General features: G+C 38.4%; 1 protein-coding gene across 1 annotated transcript; it reads left to right on the top strand.

The window, feature by feature from the left end:
* The first annotated feature begins 3,765 nt into the window (after positions 1-3,765).
* Positions 3,766-13,451, top strand: LOC127761215 (apoptosis inhibitor 5-like protein API5). Its single transcript, XM_052285468.1, has 16 exons — positions 3,766-3,949; positions 4,068-4,232; positions 5,397-5,493; positions 5,571-5,636; positions 7,046-7,125; positions 7,214-7,288; positions 7,396-7,545; positions 8,980-9,045; positions 9,304-9,369; positions 9,812-9,922; positions 10,076-10,162; positions 10,246-10,352; positions 11,314-11,428; positions 11,645-11,710; positions 12,695-12,789; positions 12,874-13,451. The coding sequence occupies exons 1-16, from the start codon at positions 3,863-3,865 to the stop codon at positions 13,052-13,054; spliced, it is 1,614 nt and encodes a 537-aa protein (XP_052141428.1). The 5' UTR covers positions 3,766-3,862; the 3' UTR covers positions 13,055-13,451.
* The last annotated feature ends 737 nt before the right edge of the window (positions 13,452-14,188 follow it).

The following is a 14,188-nucleotide window of genomic DNA, read 5'->3' on the forward strand; positions in this document are numbered from 1 at the left end:
TTGCTCCACTGAAGTCATATGCATCACGTTGTGCCTAATTCCATCCTCCAAACCTGTGGTCAAAGGTGCCACTAGGTTGCCTCCTCTTGCAAAGAAGAAAATAAAAAGAATGCCTATTAGCAGCTTGTGAGCAATGGCTAGGATAATCCTAGATCAATGCCGATATAAAAATGAAAATTATGTATGTTGTAGTAGTGCTCGATATAAAAATAAAATTATGTATGTTGTAGTAGTTCTAGACTTCTAGAGCATCATGGAATGTGTTTTGGTCGCGCCGCGTGCCCCTGGGGCAGAGGCTGGGGATATAGCACATCTTCTGCTTCAAAATAAAATATCTTCTTTATCTAAAATAAGGTTTATCTCTTTGGAGAATATATTTCACCAAAAAGCACCAAAATTCTATCAATTCACCAACTACTACTAGTTGGAAGCATTTAAGCCATGCTAATGAAAAGGTACACACTCAAATTCATAAAAAAAAAGAGTAGTAGTAATTCCTATTCAGAATCAGCTGGTTCATGCTTGTACCTCTGCATACACTAAGCTGAGTTTATCTAATAGGTTCATACAAAATATATCCATTTATCCTTGTCTAATCATAGTAAAATAGTAAAAAACCTAAAGTAAAGAAATAATCCTGCATATATGGATATTACCTTTTTGTTGTGCCTGTGGAGTACATGAAATCAGATATATCAACCAAAGGCCAATCAATGGCAAATAAAAGAACAAAATCTCCTTGACCCTCCTCATTGAGCATCTTAAAGCTAAAAGCCATCAAATAAAGGCCTATTGTTCTTCCATTATGCTTACTCCATCCCCAGCATATCTGCATATGCTTGTATTAACTGTAGAGACAATTATGGTAGTTTTTTTTAGCATGGCTAGCAGTATCAAATGGTGGATTGCAGTGCCACATTAAATCAGAAATTCAGATCTACCTTTTTAGGCTACAGAAATAAAATATAAATCTTTCATGTTCTCAGGAATAACCAATAAAATCAAACTTTTCAACTTTAACCACATCCTTGGGCGTAGCCATAATTTTTGTGCAAATTAGCTTTCTATGCCAAAAGTAAAAAAAAAGAATGTTTCGTTATAACCAAGGGAGATCGAACCAAAAGAGTCAAAGAATTAGAACATCTCTAAATACCCAATATACTGATCAGCTCCACACATGCTCTTCTAAAGCACAGGTCCCGCCAACTACCGTCTGATGCAGCATTTGCCACAGCATTGAGTCAGGCATCTTCTTCTCCTAGTCAAAAGCCGCTCCTATTTGCTTGACCATCGCTACTCTTAATGATTCGATTGAACAAATTGCCGCAGGGGATGAAGGGATACCTGGGGTACCAGAGAAACGAAGGCCGCTGCCCATCATGTTCTGAGAATGTTTTTTTAAACTGCTATAATGCCGATCCGGGAAAAAGTTTGAACACATAACCTGTCAGATATGTGTAACTTGTTAGTTAATCGTATCCCAAAACTTTACAACTCTTTCTAAAGCAATAATGTTTTTCTTTAGACAAAAAAAAGGGAGGTAACACATATGAACTGCTATATTACATAGACTCAGGTTAGATATATAATTACTTTGTGAACTACTTAATATATATGTAATTTATTCATGGATGCTCATCTATGCTCATTCACAAAAGTACTAAACAAATGAATCAGAAGGGAGCATATGATTTCTCATATGTGTTTCGACTTTGGATACCCTTAATCTGATCGAACCAGTCAGCTCCAACCGGTCTGATCGAACCAATTAGGTCCAACCGGTGGAGTGGTGCCCCGAGCAGCAACCTGTCCTCTATGCTCGTACGGAAGCAGTGGACGACACACAACCAAGCATGTTGGTTGGCTGATTATGCAGATGGCCAGAACTGCTGAAGCCAGCGGCCGGCAACAAGGTTGGCGCCGGAGAAAGCGGACGTCGGCTCCGGTGCTGGTGCCATCAAGATGTAGTCATGCCAATTCGACCAAGAGCCTATCGCGAGGCACGTCGGAGGTGTAGCGGAGGTGCCCCAGCAATCTTGCGGAGCTGCGCATAGCGAAGGGTCCGTCCGTTGGTCGTCAGGCGACAGCGGTGCGAGGAGAGTTGGAGATAGTGGCCCGGTGACGATCAAGGTGCAGCGGATCAATGTACCTGAAGCGATCTCTCCATCGCATGGTGGTGCAGGGGACGGCGCCGAATGTGTGATGTTTAATCCCGGGGAAGAGGGAGCATGAATTGGGGGAGTAATCAGGAAATGATGATGGGGGCGACATTTGCGAGAATTGAGGAGGAGATTGCTCCGTTGGTGATTGGATCCGTGGATGCATGAGTTCACCTGTTGCATTGCAAACTCACGGTAGATGATGTGATGTGATGCGGATGGACGGTAGGGATTAGGGATGATGATTTCACCTATAGGATTGGAAGTGACAACTCCTTTTTATATTAGTATAGATATAGTTATAGATAAGTATCAGCCTAGTTGTGCTGAAAAGCAATAACTTCTGCAAAACGATGGGGGACGCGTCCAGTACGAACGTTACAACAGCTTATCCCTCTTTACATCCGAACCGGCAGGCTTCCCCTAATTATATGCCTAATTACGCGTCTAATGATGATTAGCGTCGATCTTTGGTTAAAAACCAAATCTACGCATACTCAGCATGACTAGCGTTTATTCTGAGGTTTGTTTTGATGATAAGATTATATTTTTCCCAAAAATATCTAGAGCTGATTAGCATATTTTTTATTTCCATTGATATTTATAAAACTAAATTTGCTAATTGCATATATAAATTCTATATAAAATTTATAAGCAGAATTCATTTTATAATTTATTTTCATTAAAACTTTCTACATATACATTTTATAACACAAACTTTCTACATATAAACTTTTTATATATAAAGTCTATATAAAGAAACTTTACATATATAAAGGATATGTGTAGAAATTTTAATTATATATGTAAAATTTATATGTAGAAAGTTTTCACGTGAATAATTCATATAAAAATGTCTCTATTAATAAAACTAGGAAATCTAAAAAGAAGGTAAAAGAAATCTTGACGTACAATGAGGATCACGTAAATAAAGGCAAACTGAAAAATTGGAAAGATAAGAATATATATGCTTGATACGTACCAGGAAAATCGTATAAAAAAGAGAAATTACAAAAGAAAGAACACATACCACTCCATCCCGCCTCCTCTAATCCTCCCTATCTGAGCGATTCGCTAGATTATTAGTCGGCGAACGTTCACCTACTAGACATTTCGAACGAAGGGAGCCCTAAACTATTTAGAGTTTTTTTTAAGAAAAATAAAATTATACTCCGTCTATTTCACAATGTAAGTCATTCTAGCATTTCTCACATTCATATTTATGTGAAGATTCATTAGCATAAATATGAATATGAAAAATGCTAGAATGACATATATCTAGATTCATTAACATAAATATGAATGTGAAAAATGCTAGAATGGCTTACATTGTGTCTAAATTTATTAACATAAATATAAATGTGAGAAATACTAGAATGACTTACATTGTGAAACGGAAGAAGTGGTTGATTTTGCTACCTCATCTCCCATTTACTCGTTTATAAAGATTAGTCTCAAAAGAAAAACAAGTTTCTTTTTTTATTGGAAAAAAGAAAAACAAGTTATCCACACGCCAGAAGGTACGTGAGGCTTCCCGAATGATAATAACACACTGAGCACCGGGACCCACCTGCCTCTTGAGTTCACTGGTTTCTCGTGTTGCGTTGCGTAGGTGAGCCAGCCATCTTTTACCGCCCGCTTCCCTTCCCTTCCCTTCCCAAACCCTAACCCCCCCAAATCTCCCACACCGCTCCCCCGCCGCCATGGCCGCCTCCGACGCCGACGCCGCGGAGGTCGAGCGGCTCTACGAGCTCGGCGAGCGCCTCTCCTCCGCCAAGGACAAGTCCCAGGTGCGCCTCCGCTCCCCCCTCCGCCGCCTGCTCCATTCGCCGCTACGGGCCCCGCCGCCGCCGCCTAGGGTTTTGACGGGGTTTCGTTTTGCTCGGGGGGCGGCCTTCCGCATCGCAGCATGCGGCGGACTACGAGGCGATCATATCGGCCGTGAAGGGGCAGAGCGTGAAGGCGAAGCAGCTCGCGGCGCAGCTCATCCCCCGCTTCTTCCGGAGCTTCCCGGCACTCGCCCCGCGCGCCATGGAGGCCATGTTCGACCTCGTCGACATGGAGGAACTCGCGGTATGCACTCTCCCTTTTCGAGAATCCAGATAATGCTGCTCGTGTACGACCTAGTTTAGCTTTACAGAATTACAGAACGAGTCACTTGCATTATTTGCTAATTTAACCATTCGTTTAAAACAAAATTCCTGAATTGCTAGAGCTTTTATATGTTTAAGGTCTGGAATTCAGGTCTTTCCTGTTTAGGTAACTTGCTTGGTCCACTGAGTTTTTGGCAAAATCGTGCCACATTTTCTGCCCCTTGCTTAGGCGCATCATTTTCTTTTGTTTGCCAACGAAGCTTTTTTCCCTAATATGTGCAAACAATATGCGTTGACTGGGATTTCATCTATCATTTATTTCTTCATGTTGAACATCATCATTTCATGAACAAACTCAGAGAAAGAAGAGACAAGGTCACTCTTCCCAGCCTTCAATTATTTCTTCTCTAGCTCTTATTATCTTATCCATGCGTTGTTGCTACTAAGGGCTTGTTTGGTTTGTTGCACGAACCAAATTTTGGCAGTGTTGGGATTATGTTTGGTTTGAAGCCGTACCATATCTTAGTAGAGATTTTGAGACTGTGAACTTCTGGAAATACCAAATCTTGGTAACCTGTAACAATTGCTACCCTACCAATAAAGGTAGTTGGGTTGAAAGTGGCTACAAGCCAAATAGACCCTACAATCGAAATGCACATTGTGGAAAAATATTATAATATTTTTTTCTTGGAGTATTCTATCTAACTGAAACTGTACCTTTATTTTTGAAAGAAACTATTTGATATGTGGTAACTAGGAAATATGTATCTGGTGCATTTTGTTTTCGGTTCTCATATAGAAAATTAGACTGTTCCTACCAATTTTGATGCCCATTTGCTTTCTGATATTCATATATGACTTAATGTATTTATGCTGAACAAATGAACTGAGTAATGCAGTCCTTTGTCCGTTAATGGTTTTTTCTCATGCTTGTCCCTGGTTACTTGATACTTAAGAGTCTTTTGTCACTTAATGGTTGTTTCTCATGTGTAAAGGCAAGCAAGAGCTCTTCTTCAGAAATAAACTACATTTGTTAGAATATCATCATTACGTCTTCAGTTTTCTTTAGATCAATATGGATGCATTATGTGTCTCAGGTTCCATTAATTCTGCATGATTAACTCCTCCTTAAATGTTCTTGCAGACTAGAATACAAGCTATTCGTGGTTTTCCACTTCTTGCCAAAGATGCAGAATTTGTCTCAAAAATTGCCGATATCCTTGGACAACTCCTTGCAAGTGGTACAATCATTTTGCTATTTTTAATTTGGATCAAATGGTACACATTTGCATTCTTCTGAGTTCTGCATGTATTTTAGAGGAAAATGTGGAGCGTGATGCTGTTCATAAAGCACTGATGTCGCTTATACGGCAGGATGTTAAAAGTAAGCTTTCAGTAACCATTTGCTCGTTGTTTGTCACCTTACAAATATTTTTCTGAATATGTACTCTTTTTGAACATTGAACTACTGACCTATTTTGCCATGAATTTTCCTTTTGGGATGCACACCTGTTGAGTATTCAAGTATATCTTATCGTTGCTCTAAAAAGAATTTGTAGATTGTGCTCAAGGCAACAGCATTAGATGACTTTGTTGATTTTCTACCACCAATATTTTTTTTATTCCAGATTCATCCCTAGTGGCAATTTATTGGACCTTCATGTAAATTTAGAAACCAGGAGAAACAGCCAACCGATTTATGTTTATTTAGTCCCAGTTTGTGTACTATCTGAACTTTTTTCATTCAATTTATCACGACATATGTGTTGGACACAACACATTATTGTTATTTTCTTGTTTTAGAACCAGTGTTTTGAAACAAGATAGCTTGTACTATCAATATATGTTCATGCGATTAGTTACAGACTTACAAAACTAGGTCTATCGCTAGTTCAGTTATCCACGAATGCATTTTGTTAATATATATTGGCCTTAGAATTTGGTACTTGAAAAATAGTAGTGTTTCTTAGGAATGACATATATTCCATGCCATCTAAATGTAATGTAAACTGCATTTATAGAAATGCATTTACAGCCATGCCATCTAAATTTCAGGGATATGCTGTTCACCTAGCATTTATAGAAATGCATGATGTAATTGCCACACTTTTTGAGAAACATTTTTTTTTGCAACCATGATTCTTAGTACTTTAAGCTATTTATCAAAAAAAAGTGATATCAATATTTTGGATTCATTAATTTTGTACACATGATTTTGGTTTTAAAATGGATAGTTATCATTGTCAATATACGTTGAATGATTATTGATATATGCTGCATGATTATCGATATGCGCTGAATGATTATCAATATATGCTAAATGATTACAAGACCAAGAGAGTCAATCTGTATTGTGTTGGCATCCCACTATTCCATATCCACATGGTTTCTGAGAAATTTGAAGATGAATGTTCGATAGCTTGGTGCACAGACATTTTTGCTTTTGGTGAACTGTCTGTAAGACTCTTTATCTTTCTAAAAGTAGCATGTCTATTGAGTTTCTGATGCCTTTAAAATCAATAACCATTCTTTTTACCTTGCTCTTGGTTGAGACGGGGATAGTATGACAGTTAGAATCTGATTTTTCTTGAACCGGTGCTTTGTTGATCCCTGCTATGGTTTTGTTGACATGCCCTTTCCCCATGATTTTGTCAGAGCTCGTATGATATTATATCCTTGCAGGTGTTGAATGACTAGTTCTATTTAATAGTAATGGTCTGACGTGTATGCAAGTTGGCTTCATGAAATACTTCTATTGGCTGCTTTTATTGATTTGTACCTTCTTTGGGCCAGGTTCCTTGCAGCCTTTATTTAAGCATGTGGAGTCGGGATCAGAGATTCGTGAAAAAGTTATTTGTTTCCTTAAAGATAAGGTAAATAGTTACACATAGGAATTACTCGAGTTGTAGGCATGGGCAATCGACTGTTCTACCAGAAAATAATAACTGATCTTTTTTCCAGGTCTTCCCTGTTAAAGCAGAGCTGCTGAAACCTCAAGCAGAAATGGAAAGATATATAACTGATTTGATAAAGAAAGTATGCCTTCATTATTTCAGTTTTTGGCTGTCTGATTTTTTTTTTCAGTGATTTAAGTTTCCATGTACATTGTGTGATGACCTTTGACAATGGCTGTTATAATTCAGAGTGTGCTAGATGTAACCGGGTTGGAATTTAAATTATTCATGGATTTCCTGCGGAGTCTCAGTATATTTGGGGATTCCGCTCCTCGAGAGTCGTTCCAGGAATTGATTGAAATCATTCAAGCACAAGCTGATCTTGATGCACAATTCAATGTAAGTATGTTCTTTGAATGTTCCTGGAGCTAATTTACATATACGCATCATAATCAAGCAAGTTAGGGCCTCATCTTTTCGCTTATGCTTATGCTTATCAGCCAAAATTTGAATTTTCAACCTTAAATCTGGAGCTGATTTTGAGCTTTTTTCATCGAAGTTTATTTTTCAGCCTTTGCTTTTAGATCGCTAAGAACACGTATATAAAAGTTTTATTCACAAATTACCTCTCGTTTGCAAATATGCCGTTTTGCTTATCCCGCGAATAAGCGAAACAATGGCTCCGTTAGTTGGATAACATGTCACCTGTCATCCTTAACTGCGCATTATGCCCTTCTTTTTTCTTAAATGATTTTAGCAGTGATGTTTAGTGGGCATTACCCATACTGTTGTTTATCTTATGCTCTACATATGACCTTCATAAACAGTTCTCGATAAATGCAAGAAGAAATGTTTTTTTCTCATGAAATTTGGTATGTAGGCTCATACTGGACTTTGAACTAATGTATCTAGGTAGCCTGTCATGTTTTCTCACACCCAGCCTTTGTTTACACATTTTGGCTTGTGAGCTTCACAAGACACCCCAGCCATCTCTCTTACTCTTTTCACCGTGCACAATTATCAATCTTACTTCTGCTTGGTTTTTCTATAAATACTTACCAATCTATGCTCAACAGTCCACATCTCCAACAATCATCCGCTAGTGTTCATAGCAGCCTTGGCTAATGTTGAGGCACATGGGCAAGTGAGGCTATGCTCAAATACCCATCTTTGAATTCCGCAGTTCCTCCAAACGGCACCATCCTCTGCTTCCACTCGACTTCTCTTTTCTCTCTCCATCTCTCTCTCTCTAGGATGGATGGAGCGGCACGGGCAGAGTAATGATGGTAACCCAGTGGCTGCAGCGGCCGTCTGCAGTAGGTTGGACACAAGGTGTCAGGTGGTGTTTGTCGCCTGGTGTAATGGTGTTGGGTCTAGTTGCGGATTGACCAATGTGGCAGATCGCTCAAAGAATCTACTGTTCTACTTGCTGTCTTTTCATCGCTGCAGGGAGTGGCTTGTGTTGTTGGTTTTTGTTAAAAACAAGGCTGATTTAGTTATAATTGAAACAGCTAGTTCCTATAACCATGCTAAGAACTGATTTTAGGAAAACCAGTTCCCAAAAATCCCTGATCCAAATAACCCCTAAGAGTATGTATTGATGCTGGATAATTTTGCAATCTCCTGCATCAACCAACCTATTCGATATTCTGTTACTATTGTGGCCATGTCCAAATATAGGTGTTCTCTTACATATCTCAATCTGTCATTAACTGGTCATCTTGATAACAAAAATGTCAGTTATGATATCAAATTATGTATGTAAGGTATTTGTTCTCTTCCTTTGAACCTGATTGTATGCTTTTCTCAACATCCTCAATTAATTCTTTTTAGGTTTCTGACATTGACCACATTGAGAGGTGGACGTCGTGCATGTATATGGCTCTTCCTATCTTTATGGTACGAACAATTTGTTTTGTCAAACAATGGATTTTTTATAAATTGTTACTTCCTCCATTTCATATTATAAGACTTTCTAGCATTGCCCACATTAATATATAAGTTAATGAATCTAGACATATTGTGCCTAGATTCATTAACATATATATGAATGTGGGCAATGCTAGAAGGTCTTATAACCTGAAACGGAGGTAGTATTTGTTAGTGAATGTCATCTTATCTTATGCTTTTTTTTCACTACATTTGCATGATCTGCAGAGAGGGGGATCGAGCAGCAAGTTCCTCAACTATTTCGTTAAGCAAATTGTTCCAGTTTTTGACAAGGTAATCTTCTTTATCTTGTACATTGGTCCCTGTGCTTTGTTGGAAAAAACAGTAAATGCTTCTTTTTAATTATATTATGCATGGCAGCTCTACAACCCTTGTTTTGTTGTCATACATAATGTAACATTTTGCAGTTTGCACACCATTTTTTTTTGAAACATTTGGTTACATTCCTTGTGATAAAGAAACAGCTCTTGCAATCATGCACATTTCTGCATTCTGCACTAACATTGCATGGTAAAAAAAAAGTCTGTCGTATTTTTTTGTAACTATGGATATTCTAATTGAATTGCCATCATTTTGGCAATCAGACTCCTCACCATGCCTTGAACTTGTTTATCTTCAAAACAAAGTGAATTCGCATCTTAGAGCATGAAGGTTTTCTAGAGCATGAAGGTTTTCTAGAGCATTAAGGTTTTCCCCTCTTTTTTACCTGTTTTAGATTCCTGAAGAGAAGAAACTGGATTTGCTCAAAACAGTTGCTGCAAGCTCACCATATGCTACAGCACAAGATGCACGGCAGCTGCTTCCCCCTGTTGTTCAATTGCTCAAGGTCTGTGCAATTCCTGTCTGATAGGTGTCCAATCCCCCTTTGTTAATGTTTTATTTTGTCCCCTAGAAGACATTGTTAGATGGTTTCCCCTCCACCGCGGTGTTACACAATAAATGTCGTGTCTTACCGTTGCATTTACGTTTTCTTTTACAGAAATATATGCCTGGGAAGAAGGTGGAAGATATCAACCATAATTATGTTGAGTGCCTGATGTACACTTTTCACCATTTAGCCCATAAGGTTTGATGACAGAATGTTTATCATCTATTATGAACCATGTCTTTTCTTCATGGATGGCCTTGTGCTGACCAAATGAAATACAGACACCAAACACCACAAACAGCCTATGTGGTTACAAGATTGTTACTGGACAACCATCGGATAGACTTGGAGAGGATTTCTCAGAACATTACAAAGACTTTACGGAGAGGTAGGTTGCATTTTCCTTATGATTTCTTTGAACTATTTTTATTTGTGTGCATTCCTTTAAGAACCACAGCTTAGACAATGGTTATTTTTTAAATTAGTTCCACCAAATCATTAGTTATCATACATTGGGGCAGTTGCAGTAGTACCATGACTACCACGTGCTTAAGTGGACAAAAAAAATCTAGCACTAGGGTGAAGGAATCCATCTTGTCTGAGTATGATCCTGAGGTAAGGGGTAATTGACATGTAAAAAATGAGTGATGCCATGACGCTAAATCAATATTATTAGTATCTGGGTCACATCTATTGTTAAATCTTAGAATAAAATAATAGGTTGTACTAGAAGATTTGACCAAAGGTACATTGTAAATGGATGATCTGTAGTAATTTTATATAAATATGGACATATAGATAATTGAAGAATAATTGGAATTTGGAAGTGATTTGCATGATTGTTAAGGCATCGCTGTAGTGCTAGGGTGTGCCAAGGGGTCAGGGCGTAAGGGCTTAACGCCATAACCCAGAGAGAGAGAGAGAGAGATGTGAGGTTTCCACTCTCTTCTTCCCCCTGTGCCACTATCAAGATTCTACCTAGGATTGAATCAGATCAATTATTCTATGGTTGTTTGACTAGTAGACTTGTATTAAGATTTTAACAAACATGATGCTTGGCTTGGCGGTTTCCGTTGATGAGGAAAATAGACAATTTGTTATAACTCTCTTAATTGGCCGTCATTCGCTATGTGTGGCAACATTATCTTACACAAATTTTGTTCTCCCATAGCTTGCGAAACATCTTTTACGCCATATTCTGGTGTGGTAATCTAAGATAAATCATAAATCGTTTTTCTATAAATTATGATAAAATTCCTTTCAATTTTTTAATATGGTGTGAGAGCGTATGGTATTTTGTTTTGGTGATCTGTTTTATTTGCTAGTTTCTTACTGCTGCACGTGCACAGGTTAACTGGAACAGAAGAGACAGTTCGAGCAGTCTCAAAGAGACTAACTCAGGGGATGGCAGATTTTAACAAGGCAATATCTTCAGCAAAGACTGAAGAAGAGAAAACTAAAATTGTGAGTTTTTAGGTGCTTTGCATAAATTTTCTATGTTCCTCCTTCCGTGTTGGATCAGCACTATTGTTAGCTGACTTATCCTTGTCTCAGAATCTTGTAACATCATATTCTACAAGATTGTTTCCAAGTTCTTTGTTTGGCAATTAGATTGATACTATGACTTTAAAAACAATTACAACAACTGATCATCGTTTGGGTATGATGTTCTTTTGGCAGAAATCTGATCAGCAGAAATCAACAATGACAATGAGGGCCTACAACAACATACTAGCAATGGCACAGGTGATTTCTTTATTACTTTAGTGGAACTTTGTGATATGTGAATTGCAAAATGCTATCGCATGTGAGAATAATGTGGTGACACATATGAGGGTATTTTTGAAATCACAAGAAGCTTCCAAATGCTCTCTGCTTGGGCTTCTCATGGTGGACCAGTTACAATTTTAAATGTATAACAAAAGAACTATTGAAAATACTAGCAAATAGCAGTGGGAGTTTTTTTTTCGTTACAGATCTGCTTTTGAGCATAGTACCGAAATCTGACCACTGTTAGTCAAGACCAAAAAAAAAAACTGTGACCAGGGCCCGGTCTGGTTTGGATTAATAGAAACAATGATAGTGAGAAAAACTGGGATGTTTAAACTTTCTGGTACATTTTAATTCCGCTTGGAGTCGAATCCCTTTTACCTGAGGTTATATTGCATGTGTAGGATGTGCTGATAAGCAACTGTGTTGAGATTGGCATGTGATTTATTTAAGGAAGTTTTCAATTTGAGCCTTTATTTTAATACAGGCTTGGGGTTTAATTCAAAATTAATACTCTGAACTGTCTGGCTCACTGTCAAACCATGTTTGAATCAGCGAACCGAGGACTGATTTGAGTGAATAGTTCACATGCTGGTTTGAGTTTTGCACTATGCTTTTGAGGCCTGTGAAGGAACTGCAGGACTATCTTAAGTAAAAGTTAAGTGGCCTTTTATAATTGCATGTACACAACCGAATTCAACTTTGGCTACCAATCTCTACGAATTACCTTAGATATATGAAAATGACGAGTAGGTTGTGTCAAAAAATTCCATTGTAGTTGTATTAATTTGTACAATGGAAAAGTTGCATGTGTTAATGTCTAAAACACATCTTATTCTACTGCTGGAGGAAGCATAAGTACACGGCAATGTATGAAATATACTGCTTGTGTATACTAATAATACTAACCTACCTAAATGTTTATGCTTTCTAACTAAACGTGATGAATGTTCATTTCAGCCGTTGCGTGCGAAATCCCCTTTATTTATTGGTGACAAGAAAATCACTCTCTCATGGATGGAGCAGCCAAAGAAACCAGCACCTACAACAACAGGGTTAGATTTCTATTACCTAATATTCCATTTCCCCCTCAGACTTTGCATTTCATTATAGTTAAGTCTGCTTTGTGGATCTTTTAGAGGGAAGAGGTCCCAGCCTGCTACAAATGGGAACACCCCTGCAAGCAAGAAGGGGCGGGGAGAGGGAGCAGCCCGGAATCAACTTGTGAACAGAGCTTTTGAAGGGTTATCCCGTGGTGGTAGAGGGAGTGGAAGAGGCCGGGGCAGGGGAGGCCGGGGAAGAGGATGGGGCTACCGCTGAGAATAGTTGGAAATCCCTGCAATCTGATGGAGAATAGATCAGCTTTCTGCTTTGATTTGAGGTACTTCTCAGGAGATAAGCTTTTCTGTATGCAGCAAAATGGGATTGGTGATAGCCCGTGAAGGCATGCTCAATTGCTGAATGCATACAGAAAGCTCATATGATGGATGCTTGAGTATATCGATGATTTTTTAGACCCTAGTCGTGGAGGTTCAAGAATGTGGAGTGTATGTACGCCCTAGTTCATTTACATCCCTGACCGTTTGTTAGTTGACCAGTTCTACTTGTTTTGGTGGTTCGATGAAGTCAAGCAGAACTTTTAAATTCTAGAATTTGTTGTTAAAGACTATTTATTTAAGAATCAATAGATTGCCGAGGTGAATTATGTTTCTTGCAATATTGTTTGCTTTCGTCACGATTTGTATCAAATTTTGTTGGTATTATCGCAGAGGCGATGACGGGAACTCTAGGCAAAGTTGTGGTAAGCATCAATTGAACCGGTGAATGTGAATGTGAATGGTTAAGAATTTTCTCATGGCTGTATGTTATGTTGAGAGTACAGCGGATGAGATGATGTCAGAATGGTCGGTTTATTGATCCTGAAAGTGCACTTTCATGGTAATATTCCTAGAAAATGTAGACACCATGGCCGTGCTGCTGCTTTCTAATGCGGAAAAATGTTTGTCCATTTTACGGTTTTCAGGTCCATCTGCCATCTCACTTTAATCTCCTTTAACTTGTATTCGGGCGGTCACTAGCACAGTCAAATTCTGACAATTTGACATCTGTTTCGCTGCGCTTTGCCAATTTGACGTAGCTTTCGTGAACTTCGCCAAAAATATCTATCACCTCGTTTGAATAAGTTAACTTTAGGTCCTTAACTTGATAGGGAGTTCGATTTGTACTTGAACCGCAATACAAGATACAACGGGTTTCTCAACTATGAAAACCGATGCAACTATCAAAACTGATGCAATATAGGTCCATGGAGGTTTGGACGGTGAAACTGGTATCTATAATTTGGCTTGGTCTTCATCTGACATGGCACGATAAGCAATTTTTAACAATTTAAAAATTAAAATAAAATATGTAGGTTCATATGTCAATCAAATAATAAGATTTTAAAAAGTGGGA

This window comes from Oryza glaberrima, chromosome 2, assembly GCF_000147395.1.
Source record: "Oryza glaberrima chromosome 2, OglaRS2, whole genome shotgun sequence".
Taxonomy (NCBI): domain Eukaryota; kingdom Viridiplantae; phylum Streptophyta; class Magnoliopsida; order Poales; family Poaceae; genus Oryza; species Oryza glaberrima.

Coding starts and splice junctions, on each gene's coding strand:
- LOC127761215 (XM_052285468.1), top strand. CDS start 3,863: ATGGCCGCCTCCGACGCCGACGCCGCGGAGGTCGAGCGGCTCTACGAG. Junction 7,126..7,213: donor TTTGTTTCCTTAAAGATAAG/GTAAATAGTTAC, acceptor TCTTTTTTCCAG/GTCTTCCCTGTTAAAGCAGA. Junction 10,163..10,245: donor TTCACCATTTAGCCCATAAG/GTTTGATGACAG, acceptor AATGAAATACAG/ACACCAAACACCACAAACAG.